This window comes from Schistocerca americana, chromosome 5, assembly GCF_021461395.2.
Source record: "Schistocerca americana isolate TAMUIC-IGC-003095 chromosome 5, iqSchAmer2.1, whole genome shotgun sequence".
NCBI lineage: Eukaryota > Metazoa > Arthropoda > Insecta > Orthoptera > Acrididae > Schistocerca > Schistocerca americana.
The window spans coordinates 688,508,620-688,528,078 of record NC_060123.1 but is presented as its reverse complement, the minus strand read 5'-3'; the positions used below and the strand labels follow the sequence as shown (position 1 = coordinate 688,528,078).

The window sequence follows — 19,459 nt, the reverse complement described above, 5'->3', positions numbered from 1 at the left end:
AGTCATGGGCTGTGCAGCTGGTCCCGGCGGAGGTTCGAGCCCTCCCTCGGGCGTGGGTGTGTTTGTCCTTAGGATAATTTAGGTTAAGTAGTGTGTAAGGTTAGGGACTGATGACCTTAGCAGTTAAGTCCCATAAGATTTCACACACATTTGAACATTTTTAGATAAGAAAATTATAGGTAATATCGATATTAGTGTTACGCACTGACTGGCAAACGTCAGGGAAGGCAGTGGATGTGACGTCCAGTCATCAACTACTGAAATTAAACCGCTGCAGCTGTTCCGTACAGTCCTGCCAGAAATAGCTTCCTGACGTCCCACATCCAAACCGGAGACGACGGGACAGACATCAGACCGCCATCCTCCTCGCATGGCTTCTTCGAAGGCGAGGTGGCGTCTGTTCGTTAAACATTTTCACTGTGATGCTGAAGGCGCTGTTGACATCAGATTTGTTGTGCATTCTCCGATATGCTACGACTGTCATTCAACGTTCAAAGTCACTTAACACGTTCATTACATAGCTATTATAACAGACTGCCATACACCGCATCTAGGAGCAACATTCGGGCGTCATCCATGGCACATATTAAAATTGGACAGCCCTTCCCGTGACTTTTGGCAACTGTATTTATGACTGGGACCGGCAAGTAATGTCGTTCCTGCGCATGACGATAATCGTTTATCAGGTCACTGTGCACTTCAAAGTCATGCCAAAGACATTATATGGGTAGAGTAACTTGTTTACTCGTAAGTATATTCATGTTCAGAAAAATAACCAGAAAACCTTGAACGACTAGAGATAGGACGTTCATATTCACATGACATGTGCATTAGTATGTTTTGCAGAAATGATTGGTATTTGTACCATGTCGGACAGCGGAACCGAAGTCAATATCGATATCGCGGCACAACACCACGTACCGGTAAAAGAAGTCTGCGCCTCTCGTTGTCGCTATACATCGAAGGTAATTGATCAGAGCGTGATGCCTCGAAGATGTATGTGCGAACCTTACCGTCAAATCAGTGAGTTTGAAAGCGAGCGCATTATTGGCATGAGAGAATGTGATGCATGCATCCGGCAAATTGCTTCTCGTATGGGACGAAGTGTTTCGGCATGCAGCGGATGTGCGCGGAATGGTTCACGGAGGGCCGTAGAACACGACGAGATGGGTCAGGTCGTACCAACCAGACTATCCCCCGAGAAGATCGACACCTCATCCGAATGGCACTGCAGGACAGATATGCGTCCTCCTCGGCTTTGGCGCAACAGTGGAACAGTGTGACGCATCGTACACTATCAGCGGTAACAATCCGCCGCTGTTGATTACGGCATGGGTTACGTGCGCGTCGCCCACTTCTCCGCCTACCTTTGACAAATGTGCAGAAACAGGCTAGATGATGGCTGCATTTTGGTTCGCCGCAGACAGGGGGAGCGGCGTCACAGTTACTTTATTCGCACAAGACGTACAGCGCCAGTGCAAGACCATATGGTGTGGGTTGCTACTGGATCCAGCCACAAACCACAGCTGGTACGTGTCGAGGGCACTGTGACCGTTGTGACCTACGTGAATGACATCCTGCGCCCTGTAACCATACTCTTTCTGCACAAGAGCCCAGGCGCCATTATTCGGCAAGACAATACACGACCACATGTTGCTGCACGAACACATCTACATCTACATCTACATGGATACTCTGCAAATCACATTTGAGTGCCTCGCAGAGGGTTCATCGAACCACCTTCACAATTCTCTATTATTCCAATCTCGTATAGCGCGCGGAAAGAATGAACACCTGTATCTTTTCCGTACGAGCTCTGATTTCCCTTATTTTATCGTGGTGATCGTTCCTCCCTATGTAGGTTAGTGTCAACAAAATATTTTCGCATTCGGTGATTGGAATTTCGTGAGAATATTCCGTTGCAACGAAAAACGCCTTTCTTTTAACGATTTCCAGCCCAAATCCTGTATCATTTCTGTGATACTCTCTCCCCTGTTTCGCGATAATACAAAACGTGCTGCCTTTCTTTGAACTTTTTCGATGTACTCCGTCAGTCCTACCTGCTAAGGATCCCACACCGCGCAGCAGTATTCTAAAAGATGACGGACAGGCGTAGTGTATGCAGTCTCCTTAGTAGGTCTGTTACATTTTCTAAGCGTCCTGCCAATGAAACGCAGTCTTTGGTTACCCTCCCCCACAACATTTTCTATGTGTTCTTTCCAATTTAAATTGTTCGTAATTGTAGGTATTTAGTTGAATTTACGGCTTTTAGATTAGACTGATTTATCGTGTAACCGAAGTTTAACGAGTTCCTTTTAGCACTCATGTGGATGACCTCACACTTTTCATTATTTATGGTCTACTGACAGTTTTCGCACGATCCAGATATTTTTTTAAAATGGTTTTGCAGTTTGTTTTGATCTTCTGATGACTTTATTAGTCTATAAACGACAGCGTCATCCGCAAAAAACCGAAGACGGCTGCTCAGATTGTCTCCCAAATCGTTTATATAGATAAGGAACAGCAAAGGGCCTATAACACTACCTTGGGGAACGCCAAAAACACTTTTACTCGATGACTTTCCGTCAGTTACTACGAACTGTGACCTCTCAGACAGGAAATCACAAATCCAGTCACATAACTGAGACGATATTCCATAAGCACGCAATTTCAATACGAGCCGCTTGTGTGGTACAGTGTAAAAAGCGTTCCGGAAATCCAGAAATACGGAATCGATCTGAAATCCCTTGTCAACAGCACTCAATACTTCATGTGAATAAAGAGCTAGTTGTGTTTCACAGGAACGATGTTTTCTAAACCCATGTTGACTGTGTGTTAATAGACAGTTTTCTTCGAGGTAATTCATAATGTTCGAATACAATATATGTTTTAAAATCCTACTACATATCGACGTTAACGACATGGGCCTGTAATTTAGTGGATTACTCATACTACCTTTCTTGAATATTGGTGTGACGTGTGCAACTTTCCAGTCTTTGGGTACCGATCTTTCATCGAGCGAACGGTTGTATATGATTGGTAAGTATGGAGCTAATGCATCAGCATAACTCCGAAACGAATCTAATTGGTATACAGTCTGGACAAGAAGACTTGCTTTTATTAAGTGATTTAAGTTGCTTCACTACTCTGAGGATATTTACTTCTACGTAACTCATGTTGGCAGCTGTTCTTGATTCGTATTCTGGAATATTTACTTCGTCTTCTTTTGTGAAGGCATTTCGGAAGACTGTGTTTAGTAACTCTTGCTTTGGCAGCACTGTCTTCGATAGTATCCCATTGCTATCGCGCAGAGAAGGCATTGATTGCTTCTTGCCGCTAACATACTTTACATACGACCAGTCCGCCCCCGGTAGCTGAGTGGTCAGCGCGACAGACTGTCAATCCAAAGGGCCCGGGTTCGACTCCCGGCTGGGTCGGAGATTTTCTCCGCTCAGGGACTGGATGTTGTGTTGTCCTAATCATCATTATTTCATCCCCATGGACGCGCAAGTCGCCGAAGTGGCGTCAAATCGAAAGACTTGCACCAGGCGAACGGTCTACCCGACGGGAGGCCCTCGCCACACGACATACGACCAGAATCTCTTTGGATTTTCTGACAGGTGTCGAGACAACGTTTCGTTGTGGAAACTGTTATAGGCATCTCGCATTGAAGTCCGCGCTAAATTTCGAGCTTCTGTAAAAGATCGCCAATCTTGGAGATTTTGCGTCTGTTTAAATTTGGCATGTTTGTTTCGTTGTTTCTGCAGCAGTTTTCTAACCCGTTCTGTGTACCAAGGAGGATCAGCTCCGTCGTTTGTTAATTTATTTGGTATAAATTTCTCAATTGCTGCCGATAGTATTTCTTTGAATTTAAGCCACATCTGGTCTACACTTATATTATTAATTTGGAACGAGTGGAGATTGTCTCTCAGGTAGGCGTCAAGTGAGTTTTTATCTGCTTTTGAAACTTCCTGGCAGATTAAAATTGTGTGCCGGATCGAGATTCGGACTCGGGACTTTGCCTTTCGCGGGCAAGTGCTCTACCAATGAGCTACCCAAGCACGCCTCACGCCCCGTCTTCACAGCTTTACTTTTGTCAGTACCTCGTCTCCTACCTTCCAAACTTTACAGAAGATCTCCTGCGAACATTGCAGAACTAGCACTCCTGAAAGAAAGGATATTGCGGGGACATGGCTTAGCCACAACCTGGGGGATGTTTCCAGAATGAGATTTTCACTCTGCAGTGGAGAGCTTCTGTAAAGTACAACGCTAACAGATATGACCCTCAATCGTTTCCTTCCATCGCTACACCATGGGAGGAACATAGTGCGACAGAAAGAAGAGAGCCATATTCGCCTCGGTTGGAATGGACAGGGACTCCTTTCTACCTATGAAGCCTCAGTCTGTTGCTGGACATCTTGAGGATAAGTTTGGGGAAGTGACAGCACTGTCCAAGATGAGCATTGCAGTCTTGTTTCAGACAGCAACCCCAGCCCAATCCCAAGCGTCACTCGCTTGTGACTGGCTGGGTGATATTACTGTTTCCGTTGCTCCCAATAAAAGCCTCAACATGGTTCAGTGGATTATTTTCCATGGGGACCTCCTCACGAGCTCCGTGACAATCTAGAACGGCAGGGTGTTCATTTTATCAGGCGCGTTTACGGGAGACCCAAAGACAACAGGGTTGCTACTGGTGTTTTCACCTTGGCCTTTGAGGGTAAATCATTGCCTGAAAAGGTCAAGGTGATGGTTTACCGCTATGACGTTAAACCATACGTTCCTCCCCCTATGCGGTGCTTTAAGTGCTGGAAATTAGGGCACATGTCCTCCCACTGCACTTCCAAGGCCATATGTCGAGACTGCGGACGTCCACTGCATCTAGATACGCCCTGTGCGCCTCCTCACACTTGTATCAATTGTGGAGAGCAGCACTCCCCCTGCTCGTCAGACTGCACAGTACTCCAAAAGGAGCAGAGAATCATGCAGTACAAGACCCTGGATCAGTTGACTTACCAAGAGGCTAAACGTAAATTTGAACGATTACACCCCATTCAGTTGACGTACACATACACTGCAGTTACATTACCATCGCCATCACAAGTACCAGTCGTACCACATTCTGTGCCACGAACAGTGGGCCCTCCGGCCTCCAGAATACATTCGCCCCCTTGGTGGCAGGGGGAAAATCTCCTTCCATTGCTCCCAAAGTACCTTCTTCGGGGGCAAGGCCGCCCCAAATGCAGGGCACATTGGTCCTCTCCCTCCAGCCAGAAAAGCAACAACCTCCTCCAGCTCCTTTCATGTGGATGGGGTCCCTTGGGACCCCTCTCCCAAGATCTGCACTAATGCCACAGTAGTACTCGCCAGTGGCTAAAGGAGCCAAAAGCTGCTGGACAAAGAGCTTCATGGGCTTCCTCCATGCCAGAAGTCCTCCCAGCAAGCCCCTAAAGAAAAGTGAGAGGGCAAGCAAACAAAGAAGTCTGCTAAGAAAAATGACCCTCTGGTGGTCCCAACACCACCTCTCCCTACCAATTCTGCACCTGCGAATGAGGCGGAGATCTCAGCATCGCCTGAGGATCTGGATCTCACTGATGCCTCATCCGCAATAGGAATGTATACAAATACTCAATCGGTAGCACCAGGTGACCCTGAGGCGTAACCTGCCTCCATGCATGCTTAATGCCTTCCCAGCCTCATGATAACGTCATCCACCAGTGGAATTGCTGCGGTTTTCTCCACTACCTGGCTGAGCTATGGCAGCTGTTAAGCTTTACACCTGCTTTCTGCATTGCCCTCCAGGAAACCTGGTTCCCGGCAATGCGGACGCCTCTCCTTTGCGACTATAGGGGGTGTTACAAGAACTGTAGCCACTATAATAGAGTGTTAGGTGGAGTTTGTGTCTATGTCCTGAACTCAGTATGCAGTGAACCTGTGTCCCTTGAAACCCCTCTTGAAGCTGCGGTTGTCAGGATAAGGAAGACTCAGGAAATAACTGTCTGCAATGTATATCTTCCTCCAGTATCCCTGAATGCATTGGCTGCACTGGTTCATCAATTCCCTAAACCTTTCCTATTTTTGTGAGATTTTAATGCCCATACACCTTGAGGGGTGGCACTGTGCTTATTGGCCGAGATAGAGATGTAGAAACTTTCCTGGATCAACTCGACCTCTGCCTCTTAAATACTGGGGCCCCCACACATTTCAGTGTGGCTCATGGCACTTACTCAGCCAATGATTTATCCCTCTGCAGGCCAGAACTTCTCCCATCTGTCCACTGAAAAGCCCACGATGACTTGTGTGTTAGTGACCACATTCCCATCTTCCTGTCAGTCCCCCAGTGCTATTCCCCTGGACGTTTACCACGATAGGCTTTAAACAATGCATACTGGGACACTTTCATCTCTGCTGTCACCGTTGAATCTCCCCGACATGGCACCATCGATGTGGTAGTTGAGCAGGTCACTAGAACGATCGTCTCTGTGGCGGAAAGCGCGATCCCTTGTTTTTTAGGGTGCCCCTGGCTAAAGTCAGTACCTTGGTGGTCGCCGGAAATCTCTGAGGCCATTAAAGAGCGTCGGCGAGCTCTACAACGACATAAGCGGCACCCTTCCCTAGAGCACCCAATTGCTTTTAAACGGTTCCATGCCACATTCGCCAGCTTATAAAAGGAAACAGGACTGCTGTGAGAGGTACGTCTCGACCATTGGGTGCCATACGTCACCTTCCCAAGTCTGTACGAAGAGCGGACGTGTTTGTGGGCACCAGACCCCGACAGGTGTTACTGGCATTAACATCAATGACGTGTTATCTACCGACGCAAACGCAATTGCTGAGCAGTTTGCTGAGCACTATGCTCGAGCCTTCACGTCAGGGAATTATCCCCCAGCATTTCGCACTCTCAAACAACGGATGCAAAGGAAAGTCCTCTCTTTCACTGAACGCCACAGTGAACCCTATAATGCTCTGTTTACAGAGTGGCAGCTTCTCAGCATCCTTACACATTGTCCCAACACAGCTCCTGAGCCAGATCGGATCCACAGTCAGATGATCAAACATCTCTCATCCGGATGCGAGCGACATTTCCTCGTCGTCTGCAACCGAATCTGGTGCAATGGTGTCTTTCCGTTGCAATGGCGGGAGAGAACCATGATTCCAGAGCTCAAACCCGGTAAAAGCCCGCTTGATGTGGATAGCTATCGGCCCATCAGCCGCACCAACGGTCTTTGTAAGCTGTTAGGGCGCATAGTAAGTCGGTGGTTGTGTTGGGTCCTGGAGTGACGTGGCCTACTGGCTCCATCCCAGGGCGGTTCCTGCCAGGGTCGCTCTGCCATTGATATCTTAGTTTCCCTCAAATCTGCCATCCGACCAGCCTTTTCCAGATGCCAGCACCTGGTTGCCATCTTTTTTGATTTACGAAAAGCTTACGACACGACCTGGTGGCATCATATCCTTGCCACATTATATGAGTGGGGTCTCCGGGCCTGCTCCCGATTTTTATCCAAAATTTCCTGTCACTCCATACTTTCTGTGTCAAAGTTTGTGCCCCCCATAGTTCCCCCCATATCCAGGAGAATGGGATCCCGCAAGGTTCTTTATTGAGTGTATCTCTAATTTTAGTGGCCATTAACGGTGTAGCAGCAGCTGTCGGGCCGTCGGTCTCACACGACTTCTAAATTTTGTACTGCTCCTCCAGTACTGGTGTTGCCAAGCGGCGCCTACAGGGCGCCATCCACAAGGCGAAGTCATGGGCTCTAGCCCGCGGCTTCCAGTTTTCAGCCACGAAGTCGTGTGTCATGCACTTCCGTCGGCATCTTACCTTTCATCCGGAACCAGAACTTTGCCTTAATGACGATCCTCTCACGGCAGTGGAGACATATCGATTCTTAGGACTGTTTTTCGATGCCCGATGGGCTTGGCTTCCTCAGCTTCGTCAGCTGAAGTGGAAGTCCTGGCCGCACCTCAATGCCCTCCGCTGCCTGAGCAACACCAACTGGGGTGCAGATCGCTCTACGCCGCTTCAGCTCTACAGAGCCCTTGTTCAATCCCGCCTTGACTATGGGAGTCTGGTTTATGGTTCGGCGGCGCCCTCCGCGTTGCGTTTACTCGACCCAGTGCACCACTGTGGCGTTCGACTGCCAATTGGAGCTTTAAGGACGAGTCCGTTATCCAGCGTCCTGGTGGAGGTCAGAGTCCCTCCATTGAAGGTTAGGCGTGCACAACCGCTCGTCAGTTACGCTGCACACATTCTTAGTTCTCCTGAGCATCCGAATTACCGTCTCCTTTTCCCATCCACAGCATTTCATCTCCAGCATCGGACGCCCAGGTCAGGGCTTACGATTGCGGTTCGCGTCCAATCTCTTCTGTATATGATCTGTATCCAGAGCTGCTCCCCATCATGGATTAAAATGGTCCACCCTCTATATAAGGGCAGAAGGGCCAATGACTTATTTGAAAAGTTTATTAATTTTTTTATTTTTGAAATTTCGTAGCTGACCGTTCCATTGGAAAAAAAATTAATAATGTTTCTATCTTTTTCAAGAACAAATAACATGAAACCGATCCATCGCCTGTGGATATTGGAACCTGCCTTCTTGCTAGAATCGCCTCTGATTGTAGTAGAAAGGATGTGTTTATTGTTGTTGTTGCTGTTGTTGTCTTCACTCCGACCACTGGATAAGTGCAGGTCTCTACGTTACTCTCCTCTATGCATGTCTCTTCATCTCTAGATAACTACATCCATTTGAAGCTGTCTATTGCGAGTAGCCTCCATCTAGAATTTCTATCCTTACTCTTCCCTCCATCATAAATTAACTACCACGTCATGCTTCTGGGTATGCACTATCAACCTATCCGTTCTTTTAGCCACATTTCGCTCCAAATCGATTCAGTATCTCCTCATTAGAGATCCAATCTACCAATGCAATATTCAGCATTCTACAGAAATACAACATTCCAAAACCTATTGTCTTCTTGCCTGTACAATATACCGTCCACGTTTCTTTTCACGTAAGGCAACATTCGAATGAAATACATTGCTGAAAAGAATTGGGGGAACATGAGTTTTGGAATCTGCCAAGCTTTACTGAACAGAGACTGAGGACTGGGTATGTTACCAAATTATACCTTTATCAAGTACACAAAGAAACATCATTGTGTCATCGATCGTTTAAATAAAAAGAAATGAAATGTCCGACAGGTGTTGAAAACAGAGTGGAAACAGTCATTCATTCCGTCAGCCTGGGTACTTTTCATTGGACTTCGAGAGCTTCAATAACGCGTATGCCCTCTGCAAGCGTTTATCACTGCCTGATAGCTACGTGGCATGCTGCGTGTAATTCGACAGAAGTCACCCTATGACATCCGTTCCCATTTTTCAGTGAGAGCCCGTGAGAGGTCTTGCAGAACCGGTGATGGGACAGCACGACCACGAACACGCCTGCCAAGCATGTCCTACACATGCGCAACGTTATTTAGGTCGGGGATTACTGCCGGCCACTCCATTACTCCAATGTCCAGGCTTCGCAAGACATCTCAGCTAATCGTATGCAGCATCCACCACGTAGTTCAACACCATCGGTTCGATGTACTGGCTGGAGGTAAGGCGACCATGGGCAACGACAACGACGTGTGCCTGCCAACACTGAAGCCTCCCAAGAACATCGCAGAACCTTGGAAATCTCCCGATTTCCTGGACAACATTTGGGTGGTACCGCTCATCACGGGTTCCCGCACACGAACACGGCCATCACCTTACGTCAGAGGATATTTGGACTCATCTGTGAATAGCACGTTTCGCCAGTGACGAAGCTGCCAGTTGACATGGGAACGGCAAAACTGAAGGCGAGCTGCAAGATGTTGTGTCAAGTGGGGTTCTCGAACAGGACGTCTGGGCTGGTTAAAACGGCTCTGAGAACTATGCGAATTAACTTCTGAAGTCATCAGTCGCCTAGAACTTAGAACTAATTAAACCTAACTAACCTAAGGACATCACACACATCCATGCCCGAGGCAGGATTCGAACCTGCGACCGTAGCGGTCGCTCGGCTCCAGACTGTAGCGCCTAGAACCGCACGGCCACTCCGGCCGGCTGGGCTGGTTCGTATGGCCCTTTCTTGTAATGTGATCCTTAGAGTGTGATCGGAGACAGCGCCTCTAGTGGCCCTTCTGCAGTGCTCTGGCGGTGTCTCTGCGACCCCGCAAGGCTGAATTGGCCGAATCTCGGTCTTCACGAGTGGTCGTAATTCGTCGTCGACCTTGTCCAACACCCATTCTGTACTGACTTGTCTCCCTGTAGCGTGACGACAGATGGAGAGACACTGACACTTGCAAGAACGCAACGGAATGTCCATCATTTCTGGATCAGACAGACTGCCCTTGCAACTTGCATTGGATTAAGATTACATTGCATGCGACTGGTTGCATACAACGTCCTCAAATGACAACTGCCGTCTGTGTACCTCACTAGAGAACACTGGGACATCGGTACTCACTTCCTTCTGACAGGTCGCCTGTCTCAGGTAGTGCATGACACAGCCAATAAATGGCTACTGGCAAATGACATTAATTGTTTCATACATTGAAAGCGAAGGTCTCAAGCCATGCGAGAAGACCACAAGTACTGCCTGTCTCAAAATAGATTTAACGTACAGGACGTTGGTTCATATGCTAATTCTTTTGAACAGTGTACCTCCAGGGAAACACTTACGAACAATTTGATTTGTATTACATGTGAATATATTTACTTTGCGCAGGAAAGATTTTGTTGCTCATGCCAGTCTACATTTTATATCCTTCTGCCACCGTCAGTTATTTTTCTGCCCAAATAGTAAAACTATCTACTACATAAAGCTTTTCATTACCTAATCTAATTATTTCTACATCACCTGACGTAATTCAACTGCACTCTTGTTTCCGTTTTTTTGAAATTGTACGTTCTGACCTCTTTGCGAGAGAATGTATTCCGTTCAGCATAGCTTCCACATCATTAGCCACCTCTAACGGAATTACAATGTCACTGTCATTTCTTCTCATGGTGATTTAATCCTTTTAATTTCTTTAATCCCTACCATCTAACATTCGTTAAAGACACTTCTCTGCAGAGTAGGGGATTTCAGGTCTTTCGTCAGGGCAAGAAGAGCAGATGGTGCATGCAAAGAGCGCCCTACCTCAAGGCAAAGTGCTCGCTCCTGTACTTCTAAATATTTACATGAGTGATCAGCCCATCACAGGACACACCAGATATTTTGTCTATGCTGATGATACAGAAGTGGCTGCTCAAGGGAAGACATTCGAAGAGGTGGAAGAAATATTGCCTTCATCATTGGATGCTCTTGGCCTTTATTGTGAGGGGGATCATCGAAGATATTGTGTGCATTTCACTTACAGAACAAAGAAGATCGGTACGAATTGGACGTCACATGGCATGGCGAACGACTTCAATATCTGTCTGTCTGGATGTTACTCTTGAACGCATAGTGTCTTTCATTGCCACAACACCAGGATGAAGATCAGTTCAAGGAACAATATTTTTAGAAATCTTACAAGCAAGGTCCTGGGAAGCTAGTCGTCACGTCCTGAGAACTTCTGCTCTTGCTTTGCGTGACAGCTGCAAAATACACCTAACCTGGGTCGAGTGCATCTGCTCACACCAAGCAGCTTGACACACAGTCAGTAACGAGACTGTCTGAATCCTGTTAAACTGTGCGAGGGACATTTCATAAATAACGAACACAATTTTTTTTCTTACATGTGTATTTTTTTCTATGTCTCTTTACAGTCCTTCAGTATAGTCTCCCTGCTTCTCTATGACTGAATCTCAAAGTCTCGGAAGCTTTATTATTCCATCCAGGACACCACTTCTGTTCATCGGTCGAATAGTTCGGGTTACGGTGGTAGAACGCTCTTCCAGAGAAAGATGACGACGTCCACGCGTAGGTTTATTCAACTTCGGCAGCAAGTCGAAATCTGATGGACTTACGTCCGGGATGTAGGGAGGATCCGGCAACACTTCCCAGCCGCATTCGCGCCGTTTTGGGGCTGCAACATTGCCGATATGCGGACAAGCATTGTGATGGCGAATGAGTGGCCCAGCCTCGACCAAATGACGCTGGGTTTTTGCATTTTTCTGCACAGGTTTTTCATTAAGTTACTACGATGATAGACTACTGTGACACATGGGACTCGATCTCTCGCGGTGATTCCTTGGTGATCATAAGCAAAAATCCTCATTTGCTTGAGCTTTCATAAGGCGCGTCGGAATGTTTTTCGGCATGGAGAATGTGAAGCTCTCCACTCATTGGACAGTGATTTCAAGTCCGGTTCAAAGTCTCTAGTCCACGTTTCATTCGACCCAAGAATCCTTGACCTTCACTATTAAATCGTTGTTAAACAAGGTTGCAATGTGCAGGCGTTTCTGCTTCTCTTCACCAGTCAAACAGTGTAGGGCCCATCTCGCAGAAATTTTTCTCTTCTTGAAATCATTTGTCAGAATAAGGAATACTTATGTTGGGAGATTCCCTGTTTCTTCAGAGAGTTCATCACAAGTCATACTGCGCTGTTCATCAAGAACACCTGTCACAAGTTTCACACTTCGTTCACCTATTGATGTTTTTGACCTTCTAGGATTATCGCCTATGCTCATACGACTTCCACGAAAACGATTAACCCAGCGTGAAACTGTACTACTGTCCCATGTGAAACTTCACTTAACGCACTGTTGATTTCCATCGGGTTTTTGCCGCGTAAAGGTACGATCTTGATGTACGACATCTGGTCTTCAACAGTAACAGTATCCGAGACCACTGCAGCGTTCATTTCCACCTCTCGCCAGTTTTATGTTGGAGTACACAGCGGAAAAACGAAAACACGTGCCTCTTCCTCAAGCTCTCAACTATATCTGAAGTAATTTTCATTCTTGTTCCATCAAACAATCCACAGTAATATCAACATGTGCATTATTTATAAAATGTCCCTCGTATGAAGCCAATTTTGGTCCACAAACTTTTCCTGATTGTTGGAATAGTTCTCCCCGCTAACGAAAAGCGTTGCTGCTGATGCAGAGAGAGTGACGGAAATCAAAGACCCCGCCCTGTACTGCATGATTATCAAGCTGCAGTCTGTCAGCTCAAAATCTGGAGAGCTTCATCGCTAGGACCCAACGACTGGAGGGAACATTAAAGTCTAACGACTAGAGTGCTGCAACGCTCAATGTTTGACCGGTCACGGCTCGCCTGTTGACGGGGGGGGACCGAGCCGCTCGTGTCCGGCCCCACACGACTCGGCTCGGTCACGTACTCGCCCCATGACTGTTGTCCGGATTCCGGACACGCGGATAACCGAGCATGACCGGTCACCGCTGACGTCTCACCTCGCCTCCCCCCAGCTCGCTGCACTGTACTTACTGTACAAATCCAACGCCTCTCTCTGTGTCTCTCTCTCTCTCTCTCTCTCTCTCTCTCTCTCTCTCTCTCTCTCTCTCTCTCTCTCTTTTAATACAAAAGTAACATTTCCAAGAACGGGTACGTGACACAGCTAAATTCATAAAGCACCTGGAAAGTAAAATGATGTTTCAATACAATCGCGGATAGAAGACGAGTCTCATTTCCAAACAAAAGAGATATTTTTCCTTTCATTTATAGAAACATTAAATAAGTGCTTTCCCTGTAATCTAGAAGACAACCAACTTCATAAAGAAAGCATACAAAGAACATTAAACTTTTACAGACGTAACTTGTCATACGTTTCAATTGTTTGCAACATAAACAAAATTATAGTTATTGTTGATCAGCAGGAAATCACTAACGAGTTCCGGATTTAATTGGCTGCGGCAATTTGTTAGTAACATCCCGGCTTTACTAAAGCACCTTTCACTAGGTGCGCTCGTTGCTGGGATACATAAAATACGTCTTGCAACTGCAGCCAAACCTGGCAGATCTATTTCATGTCTGCTCCACCACTTTAAGATGTCATCATCTCCGGGGTGCATTAAAATGTACAGATCTACTTCATCTGCTGCGGATGATCTGTTGTTCCTCCATTCCTTGAAACGAGCTCTCTTTCTGGGTGGTGATGACACGGTACTTGAAGGATCTATGATAATAAACAAAAGAGACAAGTAATACAGAACTGATATGGACATCATCGAAACATTCCCGTAAGAGACTTCCTGGCAGATTAAAACTGTGTGCCCGACCGAGACTCGAACTCGGGACCTTTGCCTTTCGCGGGCAAAGGTCCCGAGTTCGAGTCTCGGTCGGGCACACAGTTTTAATCTGCCAGGAAGTTTCATATCAGCGCACACTCCGCTGCAGAGTGAAAATCTCATTCTGATTCCCGTAAGAGACCGATGATCTCGCTGTTTGGTCTCTCCCCCCAAACAACCCGACCCCCGTTCCCATAAAAACGAGATGTTTTACGTTAATGAAATATTATACGAGTCACAACATTCCCGTTTCTCTATAATACACTTTCCACTAACTATGCAAAAACGATTTTGTTAATGATTGAATGTTGTACCTGCGTACGTAGCACACATTTGTCGCACATTGTTAAGAATTTCCTGCTTTTCACTTATTTCAAGCATATTAAGATAACGGAAGGACGGCCAAAGAAACGATCTTTGAGAGGTTTCTTGCAACTGTGTTTCTTTAAATGAGTGGTTCCCGACTGGAAAAACAATGAAGTGGAGCAGTTTATGCACGATACGTACCCGGTAGACGCAATGTTTTCATCTACAACCAACAGAAATGTACTCCATACTTGGCTTTTTAGACCTTCCCGTTTCTTTAATGTGTAAACATTGGTTTCCATCTTACGTCTTACTACACTGGCTTCCTCGCGCTCCATGATTACAGAGAGAGACACACCACAAATAAGAAGCCCGTACTGGCTGCAGTGTCACACGGATAGTAACACGTGTAATGTGTTTGAAGTTATGTGCTACGTATTCGGTCACGGCTTCTATGCTCGGTCACAAGAACTAGTGCGGGTAGCCTATCCAATTAGGGTGTGCTCGCCCCACCTCGTATTTTGTGCTCGCTTACTCGGTCATGCAGGACTCTACTAACGACGTCACTGGATGGAAGAGTAATCTGCCACCGGATATCCCTGCAAAGGAAGAGCTAGCTGCAGGGCACGATCACCCTACTCTGTTTGAAGATCAATCACTCATCTTTGTGTGGCCGTCCCCCATTGCAAGATCAGCAGCCTTCCGACTGATGGAGACGTGCTCTATGAACGTGGAATCTCACAAGATTCTGGCCACTTCCTCATATGATTCTACTGGTAAAGCCTTGCAGAACGTAGGACTTGGTCGAAGCAAATAACAAGTCCGTCAGAGTTATAGCGTTGTGGAAATGCTGAGTGAACACAGTAATGTATGAATGAATTCCTTTTCCAGATTTCTCCTTAGTTTCCTTCACTGCTTGCTCGATGTGCAGAGTGAATAACACTAGAGGGAGTAGATCGGCTAGTAAGTTAGTTAATGTTCCTAGATAATATGAACGTTTTTTTGTCGAATTGCTGTTGACAAGAGTCAGTTTACAGGAACTGTACTTTCAGTGGATGGCTACATGCTGGCCATTTAAAAATTCCTAAATTGCTCCCTGACCTAAATTTAACATTAATGAGCAGATTATTTTCACGGTATATACACTTCAAACTATTTTTTTTTTCATTTAACAGACTCCCAGTTATTTTTAATAAAAATCGTCTATGAAAAAGGAGGTGTTGTCAAGCAGAAATGATTTTACATTATATTTAAAAGTTGTGTTTCTATGTGTTAGATATTTTATGTAATGGGAAAATGATCAAAACTTTTTTGATGCACACTGAACTCCTTTATGAGACACTAACAGCTTAAGTAATGAGTAATAACGGTAATTTTTTATTCTAGCATTGTAGATGAGGACATTTTTGATATTATTGTGATAGATTATTTCTGACGAATTTCATAAGTGAATGTACCTATTGTGAAGGAGCTATTAAAATTTCTAACTCCTTCAAGAGATACCTGAAAGATAGCTGTGAGCAAACAGCACATATTATTCTTACTGCTAGTTTCTCTGCAGTCAGTACTTCCTTTCTAAAGCATGAGTTTCCCCATAAAATTATCCCACTGATTAGAAATATATAAGATATGTTATGTGGCTGACACGTTTGTTTCTAAGACGAGAAATTATGTGAGGAATAGAAGTAGCAGAACTGAATTGTTTAAGCAGGTCAGAAGTATGTTTCTTCCACTTCAAGTTTTCATCGCTATGAAGATACAAAAATTTGGTACATTTTACCCTATTTGCTTTCTTCTGTTTATGTGCTACATCTGTTGGTATGGCTTGTACAGAACTGTATATAGTATGTTTTCTCAAGGGAGACTCCTTTTTCTAAGGATCTCTCATTACACCATTAACAATCTCTTCTGTTTTGTTTCATTCTGATCGCTTTTATTGTGACACTAGTATCGTCTGTAAAAAGACCAGTTGTGCTTCATGAACATTAAGAGGAAGGTCATTCACATAGGAGTGGACCCAAAAGTGAACCCTGTGGGACTTCTTTCATGATTGATCCCCAGTAACTAAAATTTTCTCTGTTTCCAACATTGTTTGAATTATTCAGGACAAAGTTTTGCTTTCTTTTCGTTAAGTATTAATCAAAATAGATGTTTGTAAAGCCAACAATTCCACAGAACATAAGATTTTAATAGAATAGCATTATTTATACAGTCAATCGCCTTGGACAGACCAAAAAAATTGCACTAGGCATGTTTTGTTGTTTAAGGATTCTAATATTTTATGAGTAAATGTATAAATAACGTTTTCTGCCGACCAGCCCTTCTGAGATCAAAATGTCATGTACTAAGTGAATAGTTTCTACTTAACTGTTTCTCTCGAGTATATTACTTTTGCTGCTACTTTGGAAAAAGGTCAGACATCCCTTTTAAGCCTGTAGACTCGTAGTTGTAAGAGGGAAAGTGATCAAATATTACCGAAGTACTGGCAAGAATGCGGCAGGTGGTTGACGAAAGACGGTATTGGCACTGTTTTCTGAAGTGACGGTAATATACGACGTACGATGTCGATGGATACCTCACACTGTATGGATGTTTTCTTCTTAGGTATCGTGAGCGCGCCAAACGAGTGTCCCAGTTGTTCCGGGACCGACCACGACCTCCGATGGAAGAGGCGATCTACTGGGTGGAGTACGTCATCAGGCACCGGGGGGCGCCGCACCTGAGGTCTGCGGCGCTGGACCTGGCCTGGTACCAGTACCTGCTGCTAGACGTCGCTGCCTTCGTGGTGGCGGCGGTCGTCTTCTCTGTGGCGCTGCTCTTCTTTGGTGCACGGGCGCTGCTGAGGTGCTGCACGCCGAGAAGGCTCCCAGCTAACAAAAAGAAGAGCAAATGACTTTGCGAACGGCTGCGCAAGTTGTAACAAATGTGTGAAGCCAAGGTGATCTATTCTGCAAGTCACATATGATAAAGGGACATAATTAAGGGGAACATAACTACTGTACAGTGGAAAGTAAGCATCTTTGGATGGCGTCTTTGTACATTCTGGCAGCCTCAAATAACATAATTATATTTTGACCAATTGTTGCACTCATTATCAATGTAATGTTTGGCGCTTCATACATATGCGACTATCAAACCGTAGCATCGACATTAGCTGGCAGACTGAACCGTGAATTTACCTTCAAAACCTTTTCTTAAGAATATACTCTATTTACTAGCGATTCGTCAAGAGCATTAACACATTTAATCACACTATGTGAGCGTGGAAGTAGTTGCCGGTGGGTAACTGATGAAAACCAATCAGATTTATTTCAACAAATGGAACATTTTATTCCTAAAAGCCTTTTTTTTTTTTTTAACAGATTTAAAATTATAATCAGAAAGCACCCTCTAAATATCATGTTACAATTTATTCAGAGGCAGAAAGAACAATTTTTTGACAGTATGAGCTTTCGGGCTGAGAACCTTGCCGCTCCCTTTTGACACGGCCGTAGTCACGACTGCTCACAACAACCTCTGAAAGACTACACTGGTGCAAATCTGCAACACACTAGATTACTTTAAACTAAAAATTTTAACAACTCACGCAAGAACATAAACTATGCACCCTGTGGGAGGGATGGAAATGGTACAAAACACTAACATTAAAAGATTAATTTGCCACCGAAGGTGCAACTTGATTTTTTTTTTTTTTAAATGTCTTAGAGTGGAAGGGTGGCAACTTTATATACTAAAATGACCATTTAAATAAAAACCCATGAAATGAATTCTGACATTAAATATACAAGGTTGGCCAGACATGCTGTACATTACACGTATACTGCCTCTCAAGATGATAGGCAAGATAAAAACATATTTCAGGAATTCGGCCGTTATACTTCAAGCAATAAATTCGTTAACACCGAATCCGTCAAACATGACAGAGGCAGCTATTAAACTACGGCAGACCGACAGACATACAGACAGACAGACACTAACTGCCTAACAAATGCGGACGGGAGATAGACGAGCTAGCTGGGGACGAGAGACTGACCAAGAAAACAAGTAGAATTTAACAAGTAAATGAAACAACATATCACGAATCACTTAACTTCTAATAAACTGCGATGTCTGGCGAAGACCTGGCGCAGCATCCCCAAAACGCTCTCCCGAACCGTCCGCTGCCAGCCGCTCCAATGGACGCAGGAAGGCGCGCCGATCTCCCGTCTCACGGCGTCGCAGCTCGCGCCGGTCAGACCGATGTCGTGGGTTGACTCCTGTTGCTCTCGTGTTGGCCGCGAAGCCACTACCCCTCGGTATACGGCGCGGCCCACTGGACTGACGTGGCGACCTCACATGCGCCGACGCTCAAGACGGACAAGTCATCTTGTGTCCCAGTGCGCGACCGACCAACCGATCGATCCAACCGCCAATGACCATTGCCTGAACAAACTCGAGCAGACTGGCGGCCTAACACGTACTAGCACTCCGGACGACAGACAGACACCGACTGCCCCACACTGACCCGGCTGACCAACTGACCCAGACTCCCCTTATAGCGCCCCTTAAATGCACGTGAACAGGCAACCTTTCTCCTTTTTCACCAGAGGGAGACACCAAAGCTGCGATTGCCACAGCGGCGCCACCGCCAGAAACGGAGGGCGACTGCTTTACACAACGCGCTGCGGCGCGCTCTTCAAAACAGCAATTTTTACCACGGCTCACGTAAGTTTCTTCGTTTTGCTGTCCTTATCCCGTATCATAACGGATCGGAATATTAATCTAGACTGGGCAGTGATTGTGGTAGAGGCGGGCCACATGTCCTTTGTGCCACCACGCTCCCCTTCCCTCTACCACCGCCCTCCCCTCCTCGGCCGCTCCCTCCCCCCCTCCCCCCTCTCCCCGTCACCACTCATCCCGCGACGGAATCTGGGTACTCCACCTATTTGCGCCGCGCGGTATGAGGCGCCATGT

The 19,459-nt window shown here is 45.8% G+C and overlaps 1 protein-coding gene across 1 annotated transcript in view; it reads left to right on the top strand.

The window, feature by feature from the left end:
• The window catches only part of LOC124616117 (UDP-glycosyltransferase UGT5-like), a 180,014-nt gene extending 162,429 nt beyond the window's left edge, over positions 1-17,585 (top strand). Inside the window, exon 7 of the mRNA XM_047144381.1 lies at positions 17,111-17,585. Coding sequence (XP_047000337.1) covers positions 17,111-17,399 — 289 coding nt within the window. The 3' untranslated portion in view covers positions 17,400-17,585. The remainder of the gene's footprint in view (positions 1-17,110) is intronic.
• The last annotated feature ends 1,874 nt before the right edge of the window (positions 17,586-19,459 follow it).